General features: G+C 46.0%; 2 protein-coding genes across 3 annotated transcripts in view; both read left to right on the forward strand.

The window, feature by feature from the left end:
• Positions 1-19,903, forward strand: part of LOC101115135 (phospholipid-transporting ATPase IB-like) — a 112,595-nt gene extending 92,692 nt beyond the window's left edge. Inside the window, exon 34 of the mRNA XM_027973843.2 lies at positions 19,138-19,903. Coding sequence (XP_027829644.1) covers positions 19,138-19,903 — 766 coding nt within the window. The remainder of the gene's footprint in view (positions 1-19,137) is intronic.
• Positions 19,904-20,110: 207 nt separating this feature from the next.
• SHISA2 (shisa family member 2) lies at positions 20,111-25,742 on the forward strand. Of its 2 annotated transcripts, none has more exons than XM_042254880.2 (2): positions 20,111-20,560; positions 23,528-25,742. In XM_042254880.2, exons 1-2 carry the CDS (start codon positions 20,230-20,232, stop codon positions 24,115-24,117), a joined length of 921 nt encoding a protein of 306 aa, XP_042110814.1. In that variant the 5' UTR covers positions 20,111-20,229; the 3' UTR covers positions 24,118-25,742. The 2 variants fall into 2 exon arrangements, with proteins under 2 accessions (XP_042110814.1, XP_027829453.1); XM_027973652.3 differs by having other exon boundaries at positions 23,564-25,742.
• Positions 25,743-26,370: the final 628 nt, after the last annotated feature.

Raw genomic sequence — 26,370 nt, forward strand, 5'->3', positions numbered from 1 at the left:
AGATAAGAGGCTGAGCTGACACTTCTCCTCAGTTCAGCTGTCTTTATAGAATTTGTTGGGATAAAAGCGAGGAAAATACGAGAGCTTTGCTCCGAAGAGAAGGGATAAGACTCCTCCTGGCCAGTTACAGTTTCCTCAGGTGGCTGAGAAATTGACTGGAGTGGTGGCGGCCTAGTCCTCATACCATGCAGTGGTCCCACAGGGAAACCCACTCATTAATTAAAATACTTGCTCATCCAGGGGTCGCACATAAGAACTGGCCATTCAGCAACCTGAGCAGCCACGGTGGTCTTAGATTGCTGGAGGCAGAGCCCGAGACACATAAGAGGGCTGAAAGGATGCTAGGGTGACTCCTAGAAGAGTTCAGCTCACAAGCAGCACATGGGCGCACTACAAAGGTTCACTAGTGATTTTTTATCCCTGACAAGCTCAGCATAAAATGGGAAATAGAATCTCGAAAAATCAAAAAGGAGGGGCGTCAGAAAGCCAACCTCCGACTAACACCCCGGCCAAATTCATGTACAATATGTACGGAGCTTGTACTTGCAAGTACCTAGTTAACTGGGGAATTTATACTAAAGGAGGCCCTAACTTATAATGGCCAAATTGGGGTTCTTTCTGTATTCCAAAATAGATATTTTTGCTTGCACAACTAGAAAAAGCCGGCCATAAGATCAAACAGACTGAATGGAAGGCTTACTTTGAGTGGTATCTAGAAGATTCTAAAAGAGGAAATAATAGAGTAACTTCTTTGCAGGAAACCAACAAAAAATTGCTTGATATAATATCAGAACTAGGACAAGCCACTACTGCTAACTCTGTCTGTCCCTTTGCTCTTCTATCTGAACTGCCAGATGCTTTGTCCTTCAGCTTCCTCCTGCTCCTCTTTCCCCAGCAAAGGAGGATGAAAATCAGAAGTGATTATGGCTCCCTTTAAGGAGAAACCTATCACAGGGAGAGGTGACCCATCTTCAGTGTTCACCTTCACATTCTGGACCAGCACAGAACTTAGAGCCCTTGCTAAGGAATTTCCTGATCCCAGTCAGGATCCATTGGGATTTTCTAAGGAATTTGAATTAACCATCCAGGCCTACAAACCTGGGCTTTCAGGTCTATATCAACTAATACAGCTATTAGTTTCTGAAAGTAAAGCAAGGGAATGGAGAAAGCCGGATGGAAACACCCCTTAATGGATTTTGAATCCCACAGTCCACCAGCTCATACTGAATGCAAGGAATTGGCTCAGAAATTACTCAAACTTATCCCAGAGCTTTTTTCAAAGACCGAGGACTGGACAAAAATTCAACAGTGCAAGCAGAGACCAGATGAATCAATTTCAGATTATAATGAGAGATTTGAAAAAACTTTTAAACAATATTTGGGTTTGATGCCTGAATCATTCTCCAGTTCCCAAAATGATCGCATGTTTAACTCCACCTTTTTAGAAGATTTAGATGAGGATTTGGCTACTTTGGTCAAAAGACACAATCTAGGTTGGTCTGCATTGTATACCAAGGGTCTCATTACACTGGCTGACCAACTTTTCAAAACCATTAGAAAGAAAAAGGATTATCTACCAAAATCATGAACCTTCAGCTGTGCCAGTTAAGTACTCAAAGCCAGTTGAAGGTCAACCAACTCCCATTTAGTTCTCAACTGAGAGGAAAACAAAGAGTTTGTTTATATTGTGGGAAAACAGGACATCAGAAAATGAAATGTAAGCTAAGAAAAAAAAGGCTAGAGGGAGAACTGGGTTTTAGCCCAGAATTCCAAGTTAAACAGGAATAGGGCTGCTGTTCCTAGGGAACATGGGGATCTTTTCCCCTTCTCCTCTCTAATACTCTGGGAGAAGTAGAAATGATTATAAAAGGAGAAACAATTAAAGCCCTAATAGACACAGGGGCCACCTTTTCAGTTTTAAACCCTACCAAAATTAAAGGCGCTCTCCGTCAGAGTGATACCTCAGTACAGATGGTAGGGGTTTCTAATAAACCTGTTAAGGCTCCTAAATCATTACCCTTAGAGTTCTACTTAGGGAAAGTTAAGATATTCCCTTCTTCTGATAGAAAGTGCTCCTGTTCACTTGATAGTTAGAGACCTATTAGAGGTTTACAAAGCCCATATTTCCTTTATTCCTAAGGGAGAAATGTTTCTAGATCTAAAGGACAATCAGATTTCCTTCATCATATAATGTTTGTGACTCATGATGAGGATGATGCTGAAGAAGATAGGTTGCTAGCCTTAGTACCTAAAGAATTATGGGCACTTGATTCTACTGACAACGGATGAATACATTCTGCACCCCCCATCAAAATTACTACAGATAAAGATAAGCCTCTGCCCAATATTTGCCAGTATCCATTAAGGCAGGAGCCCATAGAAGGAGTAAAACCTTTAATATCAGCTTACATCAAGAAAGGGCTTTGCACAAGCCTTTGTAACACTCCCATTTTGCCAGTTAGAAAACCAAATGGCAAGGGTTGGAGATTTGTACAGGATCTGACATCTATCAATGCTATTATTATCCCTTGACATTCTGTAGTGCCAGACCCCCATACTTTAGTGCTGTGCATTCCTAAAGGCAGTAATTTCTGTGATCTCTGCAGTGCAGTTTTTAGTATCCCTACTTGGAATGAATGGCAATATACGTGGACTGTAATGCCACAAGGATATACTGAAAGCCTCACTTCTCCCAGATATTGAAAGCTGATCTAGATGATCTGGACGTCCCTCATAAATCCGTGTTGATACAATACGTAGATGTTTTGCTGCTGTGTTCAAAGTGTTTGACAAACAGCCAGGAAGACACCTTGTATTTACTCCAGAAACTAACCTTAAAGGGACATAAAGTGTCGAAAGAAAACCTGCAGTTCTGTAAGGCTGGTGTAAAATATTTAGGACATAGGGTGGTGACCCAAGGACAAAAGAGCAGATAAAACCAAGGAGGGTCTTGAAATGCAGGAACAGAAAAACCAGACGCTTATTGTCCTTCCCCCGCCCTGCCATGTTGTAACTATTAATGGAACAGTATAACCTGTCTCCCCTCCTACCCCATAGGGAGAAGGTATTTGCCCTACTCTTCCCCTACCTAGTATACCTGCCTCATCCAATCAGCAAATGACCCGCAAGACCCCTGTCCCATTCCTTGCACCCTGGGTTAAAAGTGGACTAAGGACCCCTGTTAAACGTTGATTCTCCTTTGGGCTGGCCCGCTGTTCTAACAGCGTCTCCCACTCTAATAAACTATTTCCCTCTCATTCTGTCTCGTCTGGAAATTCTTTTCCAACCCGCGCCTGGACCATGACACATAGGATCTCTAAGGAAGGGCTTCTGATTGATCTGGATAGAGTGAAGGGCATTCTGGCCTTCCCTGCCCCAAAGACAAAAAAGACAACTGAGGGGATTTTTAGGACTTGCAGGCTACTGTAGAAACTGGATTCCAAATTTTTCCTTAATTGCTCAACCATTATAACCTACTCAAACAGGACCAACCTGAACCACTTTGCTGGAATGCAGAACATTCTGAGGTCACGGAGACCTTAAAAAAACTTCTGGCCAAGGCCCCAGCCCTGGGGCATCCAAATTATGATCTACCCTTCTCCTCTTGGTTCATGAAAATAAGGAAACTGCACCGGGAGTACTAACTCAACAACGTGGTGGTTCCTACCGGCCCATAGGGTGTTACAGCCAACAGCTAGATTCAGTAGCCAGAGGCCTCCCTGCCTGCCTCTGGGGTATGCTATGTCAGATCACAGAAGGGACAGTCATGAGTCACCTCACTATCTTTGCTCCTCATTCTGCGCAAGCCTTACTAAATTCTCATCACACACATTGCTCAACAAGTAGACTAACTTCCCACGGGATTGTCTTGCTCTCGCCAAATGTAACTATTCACAGGAGCTTAACCCAGCTACCTTGCTGCTGGAGGAATCAGGTATCGAAGACGAAAAACATGATTGTATTGTTTTTAACTGACAATCTTTTATCCCCCAGGATTGACCTCCAAGAAAGCCCTATGGATAATCCTGATTTTATATTATTCACCGATGGGTCATATTCGCGAGGACCTCATGGGAAATACAAGCTGGTTATGCTGTTGTTTCTCCAGTATCAGTCCCTGAGAATGGTCCCTTACCTGATGCCTCTTCTGCCCAAGAGGCCAAATTAATAGCATTAACCAGAGCCTGCCAAGTGGCAAAACAGAAATCTGCTCATATTTATTCCAACAGCCGCTACACATTTGGGGTGGCACATGATTTTGGCATGCTTTGGAAACAAAGAGGATTTTTAACATCTGCGGGGCAACCTATTAAAAATGGGGACAAGTTTCAGAATTATTGGATGCAATTCTGCTACCAAGCACATTAGCTATCATTAAGGTATCAGGTCATTTAAAGTCTGCCACTGCAGAAGCTAAAGGGAACTCTTTAACAGATCACACCACCAAAACATCAGCTCTGCAAAATGATAACAATTAACAGCTTATTTCCCTTTTCAGCCTCCTAGTAATCTTACTAACACCCTGTTAAATTTTCAGGAAACAGCTCCAAATGGAGGAAAAGATACTTAGAAACTAAAGGAAGAAAGTTTGACTCCAGTAAAGGGCTGTGCTCACTGGGTAAAGAATCTGCCTGCAGTGCATGAGACCTGGGTTCAATCCCTGGGTCGGGAAGATCCCCTGGAGAAGGAAATGGCAACCCACTCCAGTATCATTGCCTGGAAAATCTCATGGACAGAGGAGCCTGGTGAGCTGCAGTCCATGGGGTCGCAAAGAGTCAGCACGACTGAGCGACTAACACTTAACACTGAAGGCCCAAATGGAAAGCCTATCCTTCCATTTGGAGCTCAATACCCCACTTTACAATATATTCATGAGTTGGCTCACTGGAACCCAGATAAGATGGCACTGTGGGGTAAACAATATTATTGGAAGCCATCTACCACTATAGCTCAGAAAGTTTATTCTAGGTGCACTATATGTCCGAAATACAACTCAGGAAAGCCATTACATAGTTCTCGGGGAAACTTTCCGTTACCAGCCGGCCCTTTGGAAAGTTGGCAGGTTGATTTTATCCAGATGCCTCCCTCTCAAGGTCACCAGTACGTACTAGTCATGGTTTGCATGGTTTCAGATTGGATTGAGGCATTCCTATGCAGATGGGCCACCGCGCAGTTGGTAGGCAAATTAATCTCAGAAAGAGTGACTCCCATTTGGGGAGTCCCTGCAGAAATACATAGTGATAGGAGAACCCATTTCACCGGACAAACTGTTATGGAAATTTGCAAAATCTGGCCAATTATGCAGCATTTCCGTTGTGCTTACCATCCCCAGTCCTCTGGGCTGGTGGAAAGTACAAATGGAACAGTTAAAATTCAGTTGGCTAAAATTGGAGATGCTTATTCCCTACCCTGGCCAAAGGCTCTTCTGTTGGTTCTCCTCAGCCTAAGGTCTACTCCCTTTGGGAAGCATCATTTGTCTCTCTTTGAAATTGCCACCGGGAGACCAACGAGACTAGATGCAGGATTGTATGAACCTATAATATTAAAAGGGGATATGTTACATTATCATAAAGGCTTAGTCAAATTCCTAAAGGAACATTCTAAACTTGTTTCTGAAGCTCCTTATAGTAATCTATCTTTGGATGAAAATAAAGTATTGCATGATCTGCAACCGGCAGATCATGTGTCTTGGAAAAGACATTATATAAAGGACTCACTGAAACCCAGATGGAAAGGCCCTCATCAGGTACTCTTAACTAACTCATGTGCAAAAAAATTCAAGGGAATTGACTCTTGCTTTCATTTTTCCCACTTAAAAGGGGCTCCTGCTCCAGACTGGACTATAGAAAGGGCTACTGATTTCAAACTCACTTTAAAACAATGCTTGAATAGAGGAGGAGCTACACTCACTCCAGGATGAGAAGACGACAACATCAGAGGTAGACAGCTTGCCCAAGATGCTGGACCTGACCCATATGATCATTTATAATGTTTTCCTGACTTCTTGGACCTTTGCATATGAATCAAATGTTTTTGTGGCATGGGCACAATTGTATGCTAATTTTAAAAATCAGTCCAATTGTTGGTTTGTGGCCAGTTAACCTGCATTGTTCAACATTCAGAAAACTAAAATCATGGTATCTGGTCCCATCACTTCACGGGAAATAGATGGGGAAACAGCGGAAACAGCGTCAGACTTTATTTTTGGGGGCTCCAAAATCACTGCAGATGGTGATTGCAGCCATGAAATTAAAAGGCGTTTACTCCTTGGAAGGAAAGTTGTGACCAACCTAGATGGCATATTCAAAAGCAGAGACATTACTTTGCCAACAAAGGTCTGTCTAGTCAAGGCTATGGTTTTTCCAGTAGCCATGTATGGATGTGAGAGTTGGACTGTGAAGAAAGCTGAGCACTGAAGAATTGATGCTTTTGAACTGTGGTGTTGGAGAAGACTCTTGAGAATCCCTTGGACTGCAAGGAGATCCAACCAGTCCATTCTAAAGGAGATCAGTCCTGGGTGTTCTTTGGAAGGAATGATGCTGAAACTCTAATACTTTGGCCACCTCATGCGAAGAGTTGATTCATTGGAAAAGACTCTGATGCTGGGAGGGATTGGGGGCAGGAGGAGAAGGGGACGACAGAGGATGAGATGGCTGAATGGCATCACTGACTCAATGGACGTGAGTTTGAGTGAACTCCGGGAGTTGGTGACGGACAGGGAGGCCTGGCGTGCTGTGATTCATGGGGTTGCAGAGTTGGACATGACTGAGTGACTGAACTGAACTGAACTGAACCTGCATCTGGTACTTCTGGGTTGCCTTGGTCTCCCCTTCAAGGCTCTGATTGGATAGCTCTTAGGAAATTTATTTTAAAAGAAAGAGAGTTCAACTCTGTTTTGTCTACTCCTGATGTTACTACATGGGATCCTCTCAATTGGCCAATTAATAATTCCTGCTCTGACCCTGGCCATAAATTTAAGTTTTCTGTTACGATTACTCAAGCTTCTTCAGAGCAACAAGCTAAATCACAATCAAAAACTGTAACCTCTTGTCTATTAAAATAAAACTTCCACAATTATGGGATGGATCCATGTTGTTAATACAAGGCTACGGTCATTTAAGTTTAAAAGCTCCCCTATGTTGGGGACAATTAAACCCTACTAAGGATGATCAACCTAGTAATATCAGGAAACTGGGCTGGTTGCCTTATGAACAATGCTTACATATTATTACCCTTAGAGTGAGTGACTGGTATGGAACTGACTGGGTCAGACGACCAGAGATTTGCTGGATTGCACCTAATGTATGGATTTGTGGTACTACCTTATGGCCTTGGCTTCCATCAGGATGGATAGGAAAGTGTACCCTGGGATTCTCACAGACGCAAGGTCTTATACATAACAAATCAGAGGTAACTCTAACCAATCTACCATTGATGTGAGCCTGATGGGTCAAACGGTCTGTATTCCCCTGGTATGATCATTTAGCAGCTATTCTTGTGCCTCCAGTAGGATTAGAGGATGTAAGTGCCCATATTGAAGCCTTAACAGCTTTCACTCAACAAGTTTTAAATGATAGTAACCAGGCTATTAGCCTGTTGGCCTCTGAGGTCTCTATAATGAGAAAGGACGTGCTATAAAACCGCATGGCCCTTGACATCCTTGCAGCATCTCAGGGAGGCACCTGTGCCATAATTCAAACTGAATGTTGTGTTTTTACACCTGGTGAACCCTCTAATATAACACGTTTGATGAGCCATATGAAAAATCAGATCTCTGCCTTAGGTGACCCACTCCCTAGTCTTGATAATCTTTTAAAATACTGGTTTGGTGTGAGATGCCCATGGCTAAAATATTTACTTATAATTCCACTAATGTTATTAACTATGCTATTGTATTTTGCCTGTTTTGCAAGATTATTGTTTCTTGTATTACCAAGTGTATGACCGAGCTTCCAACCAGATTAATGATGACTAGACTTGAAGCAGTTGATCAAATGTATAGCTCCATTTGTGGTCAATGATTGTAGCCTAGGAAGCAGCACCTCAGATAGCTCTGGAGACTGCTCCAAAGAGGTAGTAGGGGAAGGTCAATATATAGGATTTGGGAAAAGGGGGGAGCTCAATACCATTAAGCAGTCCTAGATATGGGAAGATGCAACGATAGGGAATACTTTCCTGGACCATAACTAGAAGGCAGGTGTCCAGAGAACTTTAACTGTGAAGACCTAGCCCAGTAATAGCACATCGAGTGGCTTATCAGCTAAAACCTTCTTCAGAACTGGAAACAAGCCTCCCCAGCAACGTGGGACAAAATGGTCATGAAATGCCCCTCACAGTATGGTTGGATTTATGACCACAGGGGGGCCGTGTCAACTACAAATTGGCATGTGCCAAGATCGTTGCTGATGACTATACAAGGGCGTTCGCCATCCGCCTCTGCGGAGACCAAACCCTGCACTGTTGCGGCTTTTGACTTTCAACACCTCCTGAGGGAGTTCAGGGTGGAGTAAGGCACTCTGTGCTCCAGGCAATCCAGTCAGACAGGTCTTTAGATTGATGTCTTAGGAACAGACTTTAGGATCTCAATCCTTGCATCTCCTCATATCTAGAAAACAATAAATCCCTTCATGGTGAGATCAGATCCCTGAGAAGGGCAGAAAACTTTTTATAAAAGGACTGCTTAACAGTACTGAACTCCTCCCTTCACGAAAATCCTATATATTGACCTTCCCCTACTACCTCTTCGGAGCAGTCTCCAGAGCTATCTGAGGTGCTGCTTCCTGGGCTGCAGTCCTCATTTTGCCCCCAAATAAAACTTAACTCACAACTCTCAAGTTGTACATCTTTTTAGTCGACAGCTGGGAGAAATATCAATAACCTCAGATATGTAAATGACACCACCCTTATGGCAGAAAGCAATGAAGAACTAAAGATCCTCTTGAAAGCAAAGAGGAGAGTGAAAAAGTTGGCTTAAAACTCAGCATTCAGAAAACTAAGATCATGGAGTCTGGTCCCCTCACTTCATGGCAGATAGATGGGGAAACAATGGAAACAGTGAGAGACTTTATTTTGAGGGGCTCCAACATCACTGCAGATGGTGACTGCAGCCATGAAATTAACAGACACTTGTTCCTTGGAAGAAAAGTTACGATCAACCTAGACAGCATATTAAAAAGCAGATTACTTTGCCCATAAAGGTCCATCTAGTCAAAGCTATGGTTTTTCCAGTAGTCATGCATGGATGTGAGAGTTGGGCAATAAAGAAAGCTGAATGCTGAAGAAATGATGCTTTTGAATTGTGGTGTTGGAGAAGACTTGAGAGTCCTTTGGGCTACAAGGGGATCCAGCCAGTCCATCCTAAAGGGAATCAGTCCCGAATATTTACTGGAAGGACTGATACTGAAGCTGAAACTCCAATACTTTGGCCACCTGATGTGAAGAACTGACTCCTTGGAAAAGACTCTGATGCTGGGAAAGACTGAAGGCAGGAGGAGAAGGGGACGACAGAGGATGAGATGGTTGGTTGGATGGCATCACCGACTTGATGGACATGAGTTTGAGTAGGCTCCAGAAGTTGGTGATGGACAGGGAAGCCTGGCGTTTGGCAGTCTGTGGGGTTGCAAAGAGTTGGACATGACTGAGCAACTGAACTGAACTGACATTATTGATTATAACAATTGGTGTGTTCAATTTAACTGTCTTGAAAGTGTGTTACTTGCTCAGTTGTGTGGACTCTTTGAGACCCCATGAACTGCAGCCTGCCAGACTATGCACGGAATTTCCCATTCAAGAATAACTGTTTTATGGACAACTTTTAGCCAGAAGATGGTGCTCGAGAGCCAAGATAGGAAATCTTGGCATGTTTACGGCTTTTATTCTTTCCCACTGAAGTCATATTCTTCGATTTAGCCCTTGAGCCCAAAGTCCAGCAGCCAGATACATGTGAAGTTAGCCAAGCTAACTTCAGGAATGGGTCCTCCGATGATGTGTTTTAACAAGCATACGATTGAGAGTTAACAATTCGTTGACAATAAGGAAATGGATAAATCAATCACCAGCATGAGAAAATGGGACTTGGGTCTGTTCTAACAAGCAGTGTACAATTGGTGATGTTGGTGCTACGGTCTACGTGTCTGTATAGTAGATCACCCCAGATCCGAAGGAGCGGGGTTAATCCATTCTGTGACTCACTGTTTGGCCATGAGACAGATTGCCTGACCACGGTAAAAGGGGTACAGAGCAGTGCTGTATGCCATTCTTATTCATGCAACTCTTTCTCCAAGTTTGAAGTTATTTGCAAGTAAAAACAAAAACCAAGTTTCCTAGTTTACAGAGTCAGTCAGACATAACATGGTTTTATCATTTGGATAACCATAGCGCGGACGCTGCCCTTAGCTTACTTTGTAGGAAAAGACACTCAAATACTGGAGCTGGTGGGAACCTACAGCCAACTGTGAAATGATATGTCATGAGCATTAATCAAGGGAGTTTGAAGATTTGATACGTGTCAGTGATCTGAATCTCAAGTGTTCACAATCTGAGGAATCGTAGAGTCTCCAGTAACCAGAGATGTGGCAGTGTGTCTGAATTCTTCCAGAGAGGCACGGGGAAAGGTGAGGAGCTAGGTTTTTGCTTTCTTTATCTGTTTTTTAAAAGGAATCTTCCAGCTTAGTGAGCTGCTCACTCTTCATCCATAATTCAGCCAGGATAATCCCCGCCTGTGCTAGAACATCTCCTCACACCCAAACCCACAAGTGGCTGTGCCTTCGGGCCGGGGAGGTTGAGATCTATTCCAAGTAAAGTAAAGTAAACCAGCCCCAATCTTCAGCTTTACCTCCAGGACGACCAGAACAGGACCCACCATGATGAAGAAAACAGCAGCAAGCACTGTGCTGGGAGGCAGTTCCTCATATTTTTATTACTTGGAGTCTGTCTTAATCTTTCTCTTCCTATCAGGCAACATATGGATTATATTTTCTCAAAAGTCAGACTGAGTTTGGCAGCCCCATGCAGATTCTGGAAATGTATGAATGAGTTCAGAAGGAAGCGGGCTTTTCTTTTTTCTTTTGTTTGCTTGTGTTTTTTGTTTTGTTTTGTTTTGTTTCTGAGCACCTAGTGTTCATTCTTCACCAAGAGGAGATCGGATGTGCAAGTACGTCTGAAACAGAGCTGCGGACGCTGGGAGTTCTCCTCTCCTGTGGCTTCAGCACTCAGTGTCAGGAGCACCGCGCTCACTTGGCAGGACTTCTCCACGCGGAGTGAGAGACACAGGTTTTACTGCACTCTATAAATATGCCGCTTATTGGCTCCAACACATTTATGTTCCCCTTCACTCAGTGCTTACTTAAACTGTCCAGTTTGCTTGACCTGGTCTATAAATGTAAATTGCCTACATCTGAAACCCACTCTGGTTGCCTACTGAATGCACAGGAACCAGAGTCGCATCACTTCTGCAGACAGACAGAGGACAGGTCTGAAGGCAGCCCTTGAGCAGGGGGTCCCCTTCCTACTGTCACTTCCCCCAACCCTCAAAAGTGTTAAATATGCATATTATTCCAAAACTTTAATTAAACTTTTACAGGGCTGGGATACCAGGTACATTTATGGAGGCCACATTTTCTTCTAAAATGTTTTCTTTGATGAAGGATGTCAGGAAACTTGACTGATGTCAGAGGAGCAAAGATGAACCGCGTTTGTTTTCTTTATTGTGAGCCTGACACTACGCGTTGCATAGTAAGAGTCAAGAAATACTAGCAAGGAGTCTTGAGAGTTTAACCACAGCTATTCTTTTTTTTTTTTTTTTACTTTACTGTATTGGTTTTGCCATACATTGACATGAATCCACCACGGGTGTACATGCGTTCCCAAACATGAACCCCCCTCCCACCTCCCTCACATATCATCTCTCTGGGTCATCCCAGTGCACCAGCCCCAAGCATCCTGTATCCTGTATCGAACCTAGACTGGCAATTCGTTTCTTACATGATAGTATACATGTTTCAATGCCGTTCTCCCAAATCATCCCACCCTCTCCCTCTCCCACAGAGTCCAAAAGTCTGTTCTTTACATCTGTGTCTGTTTTGCTGTCTCGCATACAGGGTTATCGTTACCATCTTTCTAAATTCCATATACATGTGTTAGTATACTGTATTGGTGTTTTTCTTTCTGGCTTACTTCACTCTGTATAATCGGCTCCAGTTTCATCCACCTCATTAGAACTGATTCAGATGTATTCTTTTTGATGGCTGAGTAATACTCCATTGTGTATATGTACCACAGCTTTCTTATCCATTCATCTGCTGATGGACGTCTAGGTTGCTTCCATGTCCTGGCTATTATAAACAGTGCTGCGATGAACATTGGGGTACACGTGTCTCTTTCAGTTCTGGTTTCCTCGGTGTGTATGCCCAGCAGTGGGATTGCTGGGTCATAAGGCAGTTCTATTTGTAGTTTTTTTAAGGAATCTCCACACTGTTCTCCATAGTGGCTGTACCGGAACAGCTATTCTAAGACATCCTTCCCTCTTCCGAGGCTGGAGTTTGTGTGCTTGGTCACTTCAGTCGTGTCTGACTCTTTGCAACCCCATGGACTGTAGCCTGCCAGGCTCCTCCATCCATGGAATTTTCCCAGCAAGAATACTGAAGTGGGCAGCCATTTCCTCCTCCAGGGGATCTTCCCAACCCAGGGATGGAAGCTGTGTCTCCAGCCTTGTAGGCAGAGTCTTCACTGAGCCATCAGGGAAGCACAAGCTCTTAAGGACGGTGGGGGCTAGGCAATTCCACCCCGTATTTTCATCCTCCGTGTTCCTGTTCGGCATCTACACTGGTTAGACAGTGCACTGTAAGTACCACTCTCTGTGATTTGATTCCTGCTTTCTCTGTACTGGAGACTAAAGCCCACATCGTTAAAGGGTGTTCTGAAGCAAATCCGTAATCTTTTTTCCCTCTGTCACAGTAGCTCATCACCTGAAGTCTTCCTATATACTCCAGCTTTCCACTTTTTAAATATTTTCTTCTGGACTTATCTCTAAAGTCAATCAACCTACTTCCAGAAATAGAATTAAAAATAGAACTAAAAATATGTACACCTTATAAACTCAAACTGCTGTGCCCCAAAAAGGTGATCAAAATTAAGAATGCCAGTGGTTTGTCGTCTGCTAAGACATCTCATTTGTGTCACCTTAGTAACTGGTTCATTGACCATAAAGACTGCGAAAGGAATGCTAATGATACTTGTGTTAAAATTAATTGGATGACATTCTGTGTAGGCTGGAAATTCCTTTTTAACTTCTTTGGAAATTTTAGAGAAGTGGATGAAGAAACGTTTTTAAAATGCTTTCTTAGTAAACTTATTAGGAGAGACACTGTAATGATAATCAAAGAATTCAGCACAATGCCCAGCACATACCAGATGTACAATAGTCAGTGGTCCTTATTAGCTGACGGAGCTTCAGTCTTTGAGCTATTCAAGCATATGTTCGAATGCAAAAACATTAAAAAAAAAAAACCAACCCTTTCTTCTAATTAGGTAATGAAGTCTAGCCAGTTGGAAACCGTCCAGAGAACAGTTACATTATCTGAGAACTTACAATATCAAGCAAGCAGCACCCTGAATGCTGCAGAGCTGCAGAATGGTCTGAAATACTTGAGTCTGAAGTATAAATGGGCCCCTAACCTAGATTCATGGGACACAGACTTATCCAACCTTTCTCCGCTCATCTGAATACTACACAGTACAGAACATTCCTCCTATATTCTTTTAGTGAAGATATTTTGAGGAAACACAAATGTGGGGTGTTATCCAAGGTCTTTTAAACAAATGTGAAGTTTAATTTAGTTGCTTCCTGAGAGGCTGACTTCTTGCAAAAGCCAAGAAAATCTCATACTAATCCAAAAGGTACCCCCAAAAATGTTGACACCGTAACACAGGGGAGGGCTCAGTTTGGAAAAGTTAAAGTGTTTGGACAGGGGTAATTACGAGGGCTGTGAGGCTGCACTGTAAATTCCATCATCCCGTTTCTGCTCAAATAAGCAGCACAATGGTTCTTTTATCTTTTTATGTTTTTACCAGGAGACTAGTAAGGCAGCTTTGATGAAGGAAATTCCCATTTATGTCAAATCTAAACACCCAGGATGAATGGGATTTTTTCCCCCTATGACCCGGGCATATAAAAACAATGATCTTAAGAGTGAGAAATCCCAAGGAACCAATGGTCTCAATGACCTCTGAATTATTAAGTTAAAAATATGAAATTTGAATTCTGTGTAAAATGACATCCTTTCATACAACATAGCATTAGACATGACTCCAGGTTGTCTTGCTCTGCAGGGGCCAGCCCTGCCCCACCTGGAAAGTCCTCTCCATTGGGGGAATCCTTGGGTGACTGAGCTTCTCACACTCACCTTTGTGGTACCCACTGAAGCTGGTAGCCTGCTGGGCCAGCCCTGGGTCTCAGTGGTCCCCAGCGCCCAGGCTTCTGCTTGGGGAAGGCCTGGTGATGTCCCCCTCGCCACAGCACTACAAATGATGGAGGCTTCTGGCACTGGTTCTGTGGATGGTAAACTTTTCCGTTTCCCCTGGTGACAGCCGGGAAACAGCTTGTTTCTTTTCTCAGCTTCCTTCACTGCAAAGCCATTCTCACCTTCAGCCTCGGAAGGATGCTGTCAGGCGGGGCCCTGGGAGGCTCCGAGCAGGGGTTCCCTCCCTCTGAGCCTGCCTTCTGAGGCTTTCATCCCCAGCGTTCTCTGTCCTCTTAGAGTCACACTGAGGGGATAGGGCTTCAGCCTGTGCATTTGGTGGTGGTGTGGGGGTGGGGGAGGGGCATAACTGAAGTCCATAATGGAGAACTTGCAGCATTCATTTTAGAGGGTAGGAATTGCATTCAGAAGCGTCTGACCGTGTCTGGCTTCCTTGGTTTACCATCGTCTAAGTTCATCTGTTCTGTAGCAGGTGTCAATACTTCATTCCTTTTTATGGCCAAATGATATTCCAGTTGTATGGACTGACCACCTTTTGTTCATCTGATTGTCAGTGGCTGGATACTGAGTTGTTTCTACCTTTTGACAATGATAATTAGTACTGTTATGTGTACAATTTTTTGTATGGACACAAGTTTCCTTCTCTTTTGGGTCTGTGTACCTAGGAGTGGAATTGCGGGGTTGTAGAGCAATTCTGTAACTTGAGGAACCGTCAAGTTGTTCCGCACAGTGGTTCGTATTCCCAGTTAGCAAAGTACAAGGTTTCCAGTTTCTCTCCAACGCTTGTTATTTTCTGTTTATTATTATCTTTAGTATTACTACTATTGCCATTCTAGTAGGTGCAAAGTATTATTGGGATAGTGCCTCGTCTTCCTCTTGACGGTAAAGAATCTGCCTGCAATGCGGGCGACTCCGTTTCGATCCCTGGGTTGGGAAGATCCCTAAAGATGTTGAACGTCTTTTCATGCGTTTGTCAGTCTGTCTTCTTCGGAGAAATGTCTATTCAAATTCTCTGCTTGTGTTCTGATTGGATTGTTTTTGAGTTGTATATACACTCTGGATACTAGACTCTTCTCATATACTTTGCAAAAACTTGCCGCAGGCTTTTTGATGTTGTGCTGATTTTATTTATACCACCCTTTTAGATACCCTGGCATTACTGGAAGTCCTGGCTGGTGTTTAACTCCATATCTTCAAAAAGAAAATATACCACTAATAAACATAAAAATCAACATAAAAATGGTTCATTAAACTGTGGAGTTAGGGGTGAGGATGGGGCAGGAAGAGAAGTATGCTAAATGTTTAAAGTGAATAGTAGATGAGAAGGAAAAGAATTTTAAATAAGGAAATTACTTTCCTGAAAGTCAGTGTATTAATTACAAGGAAAAAACAGGAGGATGAAAGATGAAAACTTTTAAAACAACAGGAATTTTTTTTCAGAGTTTTATGACCATTTTTATTTTCAGATGAGGTTAGGTAACCACAAGACAAAATTAAAAGAAAGGTAAATTAGCATATTTGTTTGGGTTTGTGGTCTCATTCGTTAACACAAACACTTTAACTTGAAAGAAATTCTGGTAAACCAAATGTGAGTTTTCAATACTACTCCCATTTATAAAACAGGAGGGAAAGAAGTGAATGAACCCAGGGAAAGACATTCTTCCTAAACAGACTGCTGACTGGTGTGCAGATGGTAGCAACCTTCTGCTCTTCCTGAAATTTATAGAAAATCACTGTAGATCTTGCAATTTTTAGAACTGCCAGACAAATGAAATATGACTACCCTCATATGATTTGCATCAAGTCCAGTTAGCAAAGTTATAAGTAAGCATTTCTATAGTTCTATGACTTTGTACTTGTACTCTTGAAGATATGTCAGGAGTTTGTTTTTAAATAATTGCATTTTATTCATATATATCTGTATATAGGCACAGACTGAAAGGTAAAACAAACTGAAAATCTGCAGTTAGTGTCTATAGAATTCAACTTTTTAAAAGGAGGAAGGGCACACCTTCATCAGTGTTTAAATCTACTCTGGCAGACTGCCTGACGTTTAGTTTTGATTATAATAAATTATTATTACTACTGCCTACATGTTTTGATAACTAATTACAGCTGCTCAGAAGAGACTAGTAAAATAGTTTAAGGCTGTCTGTTAAGGATGGTCAGGAATATTTTATGGAAGGAGTCCCACCACCTTACTATGTTCAGGTAGCACCTCTCACAGAGATGCCCAGTAAGTATCTGACAATTTATGTTATAAAACTTCAGTACAACATACTAGATATACAAAGAAAAAGTAAAATCAAGTCAGAGGGAGGAACAGAGTGATATAAAGTCTCCATGAACACTGAAGACAGTCAACCACCGCATTGAGTAACCACAGGAGAGGCCACTTCTTCACTCTTAGGGAATACATGAACACAGCAGTGGGAAAAAAAAGGATGAATTTGCTCAAAGCTTTGCACTTCCAAGTCTGCTGGTTGTGGGCTAAATTGTGAACTGTTTGGGAAAAACTTCTTTTGTTTAGGCTCAGGTATTACCAGGTCATAAATCAATTTCCATATGAAAATGACCAACACTGCTTTCTTCATTAGTAAACTCTGACAAATGGTGGGTGTTTTGGAGAAGTGGATAAATGTATAGCGGAAGGAAGCTATGACATAGGTGCTGTCTGAAGAAACGGACAGTTCCCTTGCATTTTTTAGCCCCAAGACAAAAAGTAAGGTAAAGTATTAAGCCTTTGAACACCACCCTAGTTATTTTATGGTGCCATAGGAAAACAATGCTGCCTAACCATCTGGTGATTGGTGTAGACTCTGAAGTTCATTCCAGGCTTTCTGTAGTGGAGCCTGGTGACCAGCAGCATGGTGGGCAGGCTTTGGAGTCCAGGAAACTGTCACTTTCTGTTTGTAAGGATTGAGCGGGCTAGCCTCACTGGTAAAGTGGGGCAAGTCATTATGCCTTCTTTGTGGGGTTGCTGTGAGGATTACTCAGGTAAAACTCAGCCCTGTGTCCAGCATAGAGGAAGCACTCAATAAACGTTTGCTCATAGTATCTCCTAAGAAAAAGACCCAATCTTAACACCTGAGTCTTCCCTCCGCTTCATCTGGACTAATGCCATTACTCTGATGATTCTTCTGACCCTCCCACCCACCTCCTCACGCCCAGGTTATGTGCTTAAACTGACTCTGGACATCACCACTCAGCTTTATAATACCGTCTTTGCTTAGTCAGTTCTTTGTGTCTCTGTCCAATTTCCATTGACTTTCAGCTCTGTTTGGAGGAAATGGCCAGGATGTCTGGCTTTTTGGAGAACCCCTAGTACCCAACCCAGAGCACAGTACATCACATCATAACTGCTTAGCATGTAGTTGTGGAACAAAGAATTTGATATTAAAATTTTGTTAATTTACTTGGTTTAGAAAAGTTTCTGGCTGGTGCATTTAAATGCACAATTTTCTGAAGCTAAAAATACACCCCTCCCCACAGTGCAATGAAGTAAAGTGCAGCGTTTGGAGAGAGGTTTACTGAAGAGTAAGATGTTCGTTTCCACGGCGTAGGGTAGGTTTTTTCCTTTGATTCTGTGTGGTGGGTGGCAGCATAGCCACCCTACTTGAGTTGGACAGGTGACCCAGCTGACACAAGTGCCAGGCAGTGCTGAACAGCAGTGTCTTTGCTGTGAATAAAACTGCCTTGTGTTCCACGGTCATGGACTTGGAAGGGACCTCTGCAGGTCGTGTGTGTGTGCTAAGTTGCTCCGTTGTCTTTGACTCTTTGCGACTCCATGGACTATAGCCCGCCAGGTTCCTCTGTCCCTGGGATTCTCCAGGCAAGAATACTAGAGTGGGTTGCCATGCCCTCCTCCAAGGGATCTTCCCGATCCAGGGATTGAACCCGTGTCTTTTATGTCTCCTGCATTGGCAGGCAGGTTCCTTACCCCTAGAGCTACCCCTCTAGGTAGCTGGGAAACCCCTGCAGGTCCTGTGCTCCACTTTACAGATCAGGAAACTAAGGCCAGCACAGTGCAGGGTTCTTCTTCTGGTCAGATGAGGCCTAGATTTCAGGTTGCAGACTAGCAGACCTTGTTGGCTGGGTCATCAGATCCTTTAAAAATAATCGTGGCGTCTTTAATAGCATCAGCACCTGTCGCTGCGGCTTCCGCAGGTCAGCAACTATCAATTTCTCCTCCTCAAAGCCGCGCTGCAGGTCTGTCGGGAGCCTTGTTTGCTTCCTCCCACAGCTGTCTACATCGCCGGGGCCAAATGGGGGGCCCAGGAACCTTTCTGCCTGGATCCAATAAATCGCTCAGCCCAAATTTAGGAAAGACAAGAAGCGACACAAATCAACGGGAAGGAGGACCCATTCCGGCATTCTCCATCCCACCTAGTAGAGGCCCGAGCCCACCGCGGGGCACCCGGTCCGTGCGTGGCTGGCCGAGGCCTGGACAGCAGGGGCCTGGAACTAAGCGGGGCAGTGCTTCTGAGAGACAACTTCAGGGTCTGCCAAGTGGAGCGCAGTTATCCTTCTTTGGGAAGTTTTGAGAATCAAACCCAACTGTGAATGCCTAAGACCTGCAGAAACACATTTAGTTTGTCCTTATTGCCAAGACTGCTGTTACTGTGTCAGCTCCGGCCCGGGTCTCCCGCCCGCGTTCCAGCCGGCAGCCCACCGCCCGCGACTGCTGGAGTCCGAAGGTGAAGGGCCGGCGGCCGGGGAGGCCAGAGCAGGGGGCGGTGGTCCAGCGCGCATGCGCGTCCGCGGCGCCCGCCCCTCTTAAGAGCGCAGCGCTGCAGCCCGGCCCCAGAGTCGGAGCCGCGCGCGCCCGCGCGGGGTCCCTGAGTTCCGCGTCGCCCGCAGCCCCGGGGGGTCAAGACTTCCGTGGGAGGCCCCCGGCTGTGCGCGCCCCCTACCCACCGCCCCCCGCCCCCCACGAGGGCGCACCGCCCCGGGAGAAGGAGCGCCGGACAGAGCTGGCTGCGACGGGAGAGCAGAGGAGGGGAGCGGGGCGAGCCGCCTGCCTGGATCCGCGCCCAGCAGCAGCCGCTGCCACCGCCAGCCCGGCCGGCTCCCGGGACCGCGGCGGGGCGCGCCGGACCCTCATCTACGTCCCGGACGCCCGCGAGCGTCTGGAGGACCGACCGTCCGGCCGCGGAGCGGATCGTGGGGGCTGTGGCCGGGTGGTGGGGAGGTGCGCTGCCCGGGCGGCGCGGCCGGAGCCATGCGGACCGAGCTCGGAGCGCAGAAGGCTGGGCGCGGCCGACCGCTGCACTTGCTGCCTGGGGCCCTACGCCCGCTGCCCGGCTTCCTGGGCTCCTCTCACCGCCCGCTCAGGGTATAAAGGCAAGGAGACGCACTCGGGACCCCGGGGCTTAAACTCTGCGGAGCGCCCTGGCTCCGGGGACGCCCACTGGAGGTCCAGCTAGAGTGATCGTCCCCTTGGGGATGCCCGGGCAGGGTCCCGTCGCGGGTGAAGCCTCCGGGGGCTGCGCGACGGCAGCTCCGGGGTCCCTCTGACTCGTAACCCGGAGAGCTCGGTCGGCGAGTGCCCACGAGTCCAAGGCTGCCTCTGCTCGGACCGCGCCACCGGCCGAGGGGGGCATGGCTTAGGTCCCGGACGTCCCGGCGGGGGCGGTGACCCGCGGACCGGACACTCGGCGAAGAGGACCCGGCCTCGGCACCGCGGGGACCAGGGCGCCGGAGTCGGTTCTGCGCCCTCGGAAGACGCGCCGCCCGCGCCCAGGGTGGTGCCATGTGGGCCGGCCGCCACCCGGCCGCCGCCTCCCCGGACGCCGCTTCGCTCCTGCGGCTGCTGCTGGCCGCGCTGCTGGCGGCCGGGGCGCTGGCCAGCGGCGAGTACTGCCACGGCTGGCTGGACGCGCAGGGCGTCTGGCGCCTCGGCTTCCAGTGCCCCGAGCGCTTCGACGGCGGCGACGCCACCATCTGCTGCGGCAGCTGCGCGCTGCGCTACTGCTGCTCCAGCGCCGACGCGCGCCTGGACCAGGGCGGCTGCGACAACGACCGCCAGCAGGGCGCCGGCGAGCCCGGCCGCGCGGACAAAGACGGCCCCGACGGCTCGGCAGGTAGGCGGGCCGGGCCGGGCAGGGAGAGCCGGAAGGGGCGGAAGGAGCGCTGGCTCGCCGGCGTGCACCGCCAGCCTGGAGAAGAGGAGGGAGTTATGAGCCTGCTATTGCCGGCCTGGGGTCTGGACTGGGCGGGGTGGGGGTGGGGGTGGGGGGCGGGTTGTGGTGGGCGGGGGCCGGTGTCTGCACTCTGGCCCAGCTTTTAATGTGTGCGGAACCGGACACCGGTTCAGTGCCCTGGGCCTCAGTTGCCCCATCTGTCAGCTAGAGAGTGGCTTGGCTTGGATTTTTCCCGAAACAAACAAGATCTTAACATGCAAGCCAGGGTTGGCCTCAGACAGCCCCACGTTCCTCCTCCCCGGGGGTTTCTGTGCCCCTCCCCGTGTCTCCTGTCTCCATGAGTATAAGGCCCCGGGAAAGGGTCCTGTCCTGGCAGGGGCACTCGAGGGCTCCCCAGAGGGAAGACAGCTCCCGGGCCTTCCCCGGGGTGATGGTGACGCGGCGCCCCCAGACCTCGGGAGAGTCTAGCTCTCCCTAAGACACGGCTCCCCCTGCCGGGTCTCCTTACCATGTCAGACCTGGTGAGTGTGACATCAGAGCGCTGCCAGTCTTGCTCTTTATGGCTTTGATTTTTTTATTATAGTTTTTCAAATTGCCCAAGTTAGAGTTGGAAAAATATACGCCTGAAAGCATTTGATAGGTTTCACTTCCTCTGCTTGTCACCAGCCTCCAAGACCCCTTCCTACCTCGAAGACATATTCAGAATGTGTCCAGGGAGGGAGGACATGGTCCGATGGAGGTGGAAGGGCACCCGTAGCCCGGAGCGGCATCTCCTCTGTTTCTTTGGCAGGTATTGAGAAGGAGAGGACTTTGCACCCCCGGCCCCCTGGGTTCCAGCTGCCTGAGCTCCTCTCTGATGGTCACTCTTCCCAGAACTGGCTGGGCTTGTGAGAGGCAGCTCCTCTTGGTGTCCTTCAGTCGCACATTTCTGTTAGCCACCCTTCCCAATCTCTGCCTTGACTCAGAAGAGGAGAAGGGAGGGTGACTCCAGTTGAGGAGCTGTCCTGGAAGGCAAGCCCAGTGCAGCTGGGTGTGTGGCCACAAAGCAGACCTGGAGCTGGAGGGAGGAGCCAAGGGCACACGGCTCCTGGGGCCTGCCGAGTTGGCTGTAGATGGCCTCCCAGACTCCGCAGTGACTGTGGACTAGTCGGTGGGCAGCTGGCTTCTCACGATCCTGTTGTGTGAGCGGATGCCTTCTGAGCTGCACTTTTGGATCTGTTTTCCTAAAAACCCTGCGCTTCTGCAGTCCAGAAGGACAGGGTGTCTAATCAAGCAGTCTCCGGGGCTTCCAGGAGCACTGCCTTCTCTGCCCTGCATAGTTATTTAGGCTTCTGATTAAAATCCTGGAAAGAGAACAGTTATTTCTCCCCAAAACTCATTATGTGGACTTAGACTGCTTTCAGTTAGTTACACTATAACATTTGGGGTACTTTTTCTTAACTGTTAATTCCTTTACTTCTCAATAACATATAAGGCTGGTATCTTAATTTAGAAAATGTTATCTTCCATCATCAGCCTTTGGTTACATGCTTAATAAAGTATGTTTTGCTGACAAGCCATCTTTTCTCTGTGGCTCTGTGTGGTTCTGTGTCCTAGAAACACTAACTCCAGAAATATCAGTGCTGTTAGAACAGCCGCTGCCCTAGTGGACAGTTAGGATAAGAGGGTGTTTTGAGTCTCTGCCCTCGGGTGCTGGGGAGCTGCCCATCTTCCTGGACCGTGTACTGGCCAAGACCAGTGGGCCCAGTCCTTGTCCTCGTGTCCAATCAGATAGTCAGGGAGATGGGAAGGAACACCTCAAAAGACATGGGCTCTTGGTCATGTAGGGTGGGGTCCACAGACCCTTCCCTCCTGGTTCTCGGTCCCCATCAAGCCATTGTGTCCAGCTTCTGAAACCCCATAGTGCTAGATCCACAGCACCCACCAAGATCTTTGTAAGTAAAATAGTTTTTTAAATGGAGCTCACTACTGATTTTAGGAAAGTGTTTATGTTTATCTTGACAGTTTTATTTTCTGGAATAAATCTTACTGGCTAGGTGCGATGCCCACTGCTGTATGTCCTATGGCTTTCCCTGAGGTTCTCCACACAGAATCAGTGTCCTAAGCCAGGCCTGTGACTCCTCTTCCACCACCTGGTCCTGCCTAGGCCCTTCTTGGCGCCCCTGGAGATGCTTGTCCTCCTGGGTACCTTGTTTCATGCTGACCCATTGTCTGGACAGCTCCCCTGCTCCCTCCCCACCTCCCCCCATGCAGGCCCATCTCCCAGTTACCCAGCCTTCAGCTTGGCAAGTGTGTATGGGAGGGCTTTTTTCCCTTAAAACCCTTCTTTGACCTTTGTGCCTTACAAACTCTTTTTGGAAATGGTTGTGACTAGGATGTGACCTAGATTTTTTATTTATTTGCCTGTGAAACAAGAACCTGTGAAAAACTGGTCAAAGAAGTTTGCAAGGAATGCGAATAACTTTCTGGGGAAAAGAAAAAACTTTGAAATACTATCGACTCATTTCTGTGCAGACCGCACAAACTTTAGGGCCGACTGAAATGTGGGCAGTGCAGTTACTGTAGGAATTTTAGAATAAACTCAATCTGCACAACTCATATTTTTGCTAAATTGGATATCTGCCTCAAAGAGTGTTGCGATTGGTGAGTCTAGCTGTCAGCGTTAACAGCTTTGCTTTGGGAACCAACCCCCCGAGTCTGCAGGCAGGTCCTATTCCTCACCCCCTTTTCCTAAGCTCTTGATAAAGGACGGTGCTTCCTGTGCTCTGTGCTGCTGACCACACCATCCCGGCCGTGGTCCCAAGATTCTGGGTACTGGTGTGGCTCATTTATTCACCTCTGCTGCCCATCACTGATTTTTACTGCATCCTTCCAGGAAGTCATCAGATTTTTACTGCCTCCTTCCAGGAAGTCATCATGGTATATCTCTCTCCTTTTCTTCAGTCCCCATCTACGTGCCCTTCCTCATCGTCGGATCAGTGTTTGTCGCCTTCATCGTCTTGGGGTCCCTTGTAGCTGCCTGCTGCTGCAGATGCCTCCGGCCCAAGCAGGAGCCGCAGTTGAGCCGGGCCCCGGGAGGGCCCCGCCTGGTGGAGACCATCCCCATGATCCCGAGCGCCAGCACCTCGCGGGGCTCCTCCTCCCGCCAGTCCAGCACAGCCGCCAGCTCCAGCTCCAGCGCCAACTCAGGGGCCCGGGCACCCCCAACCAGGTCCCAGACCAACTGTTGCCTGCCCGAGGGCACCATGAACAACGTGTACGTGAACATGCCCACAAACTTCTCCGTGCTCAACTGCCAGCAGGCCACCCAGATCGTGCCCCATCAGGGGCAGTACCTCCATCCCCCCTTCGTGGGGTACCCCGTGCAGCCAGACTCAGTGCCCCTGACCCCGGTGCCCCCGTTCCTGGATGGGCTGCAGACGGGCTACAGGCAGCTGCAGGCTCCCTTCCCTCACACTAACAGTGAACAGAAGATGTACCCAGCGGTGACCGTGTAACTCAGAGGGTGGCTGGGGCCTGGACCTGCCGGGGGTGAGCGGGCGCTGTGGGCTTGGGAAGGATTCTAGCCTGGAAGTCTGTGCCTGTTGGTGTTGCTTATGGCACGGTTCTGTTGGATGGCTTCATTTGCCCCCAAACTATGAAAACATCTTTCTCCGAATTAGCGTGTCTAGATTTGTTTATCCTGGTTTATGATTGATTTATGATGGGAAAGAGCAGTCCCTGGAGATACGGCTCCTTGACATCTATAAGCCTTTAAGTGCCCTTGAGGTATGGCTGTCAAAAGAATTTTGTAAACGGATGAAGTGTTTTTATTATTTTGTTATTATTACTTCTTTTTTTTTTTTTTTTGGTATAAGATCAGAATTGCTGTTCTCTCCCCGTTACCTGGGCTGGTTTCTAATAAGCATCTAAGGGTTTAGGGGAGATGCAAAGAACAATAGTTCTTGTAAAAGGAAGCCAACCTGGACCCAAACGTTAGTCCTTGATCTCAGTATTTCCCAGGCACATCTTAATTTGTTGTAAAAAGATATATATATTATCTATTTTTGTGCTTTTTGGGGGGTCTGTTTTGTGCTTTTTTACCTTGTGTAGAGATCTTATTACAAAGTGATTTTCTACATTAAAAAAAGGACTGAAAGAAATTGTATAGTTCTTAATTGATGACATTTCAGAACTCTGGGATTATTTTAATCTTGAAGTAGTGGATGGTGTAGTAATAAAACCATTCATCCCCTTCTTGATTGTATCTTTTAAATTTCTGGCTTTACCTTGATATCTGAGAAGAAGTAATTGTTTTTGTGTTGAAATCATAAACTGTATCACCTGCTACTTCTCCAGATAACTTTGTAAGTTTGCCATGTGGTATGGCTTGGCTTTCATTCTGTTTGGTGTTCAGATCTCCATGGCCATATGGTACTAAGTGCAGGTAATTACTGTTGTTATAAATGTTATAACATCAGCCTGTCTGCCTAGATCTGATAAAACATTTTCTTATTTTCCCAATAAAAACTCACATGCTTTATAAAGATACTTAGTATCGTTTCTCAGCCATAATCCCAGTCTTGGGATGAAATTTAAACCACAAATACGATTTACTGTGCAAATCATAGGCTTCTTATACTGTCGTTATCAAAACGTCTTATTTTTCAAGCAAGAGGGACTGTTAAGTTGAGAAGAGCTTTTCAAAGTAGATATTGTTTTTCTTCCCCACAAAGTTAGTTCTTGTTTTCCTCTCTCTTAGTCCTCAGCAAGCACTGTATTCGTTACCGGCATTGTGAATTATGAATCTCAAGTGAATTTATTTGTGTATTGTTCACTTATAAGAAATAAGGCAAAATGTGTGCCAGTAACTTTCCAAATGCTAGCAAAACCAAGATTTGTAATTAAATGGCCATAAGGTATGGTCTTTTCCATATTTATATCTGTATCTGTGGATATCTGTCATCAATCATCTGTCTGCCTGTTTGATTGCTTATATGCATCTCTACCTGTTATCTCATGACTGAATAATGTAAAACCATTGTTGGCAGTTGGTGTCAACAAGATACTCCATCAAACCTCTTAATAACCAAAGGCAGGGGAAAATCATTTTACTTTATTAATAAATATTTTATGGGATGAATTCCTGGAGGAGTTGTTTTGTTTTTTTTAAAATTTTCTTTCTACTTGGTAATTTTTCAGATGGTCTATTAAACCTGTTAATAGAATAAAATTGCTAAAAATCATAAATACTGCTTTCTAGAACCAAGAGCCTGCCTTTAAAAGTGATTAATATCTGGGAAAGTGATGGTGTGTTCTGAGTCAGTGGGTATTATTTTACGTGTGTCTTGGGAAATGTTGAGAGCCCAAAACAAACAGTTCTTCTGGGGTCACTATACTATCAGGCTAATGTGTGTTCTGTACATTGTCTTTGATGGAGGATTCTCGCTTATCTAAGGAAGTAAAATTCCTAGGAATTTGGAGGTGAAAGGAGCCTCAGAGATCGCCCAGACTATTTTTTTTTTCTGTGAAGAGCCAAATTGTAAATATTTTAGCCTTTGCCTGTTGTCTCTAAAACTATTTGGCTCTGCTGTTACAGCACAAAAGTAGCCATAGAAGGCACATAAATGAGCGCCTCTGGGTTCCAATAAAACCTGAGAGATGGACACTGAAATTTGAATTTTATGTAATTTTCACAAGTTATGAAATTCTCTACTTTTGATTTGATTTTTTCCCAGCCATTTCAAAATGTAAAAGCTATCATTAGCCCT

The sequence above is a fragment of the Ovis aries genome, chromosome 10 (assembly GCF_016772045.2).
Source record: "Ovis aries strain OAR_USU_Benz2616 breed Rambouillet chromosome 10, ARS-UI_Ramb_v3.0, whole genome shotgun sequence".
NCBI lineage: Eukaryota > Metazoa > Chordata > Mammalia > Artiodactyla > Bovidae > Ovis > Ovis aries.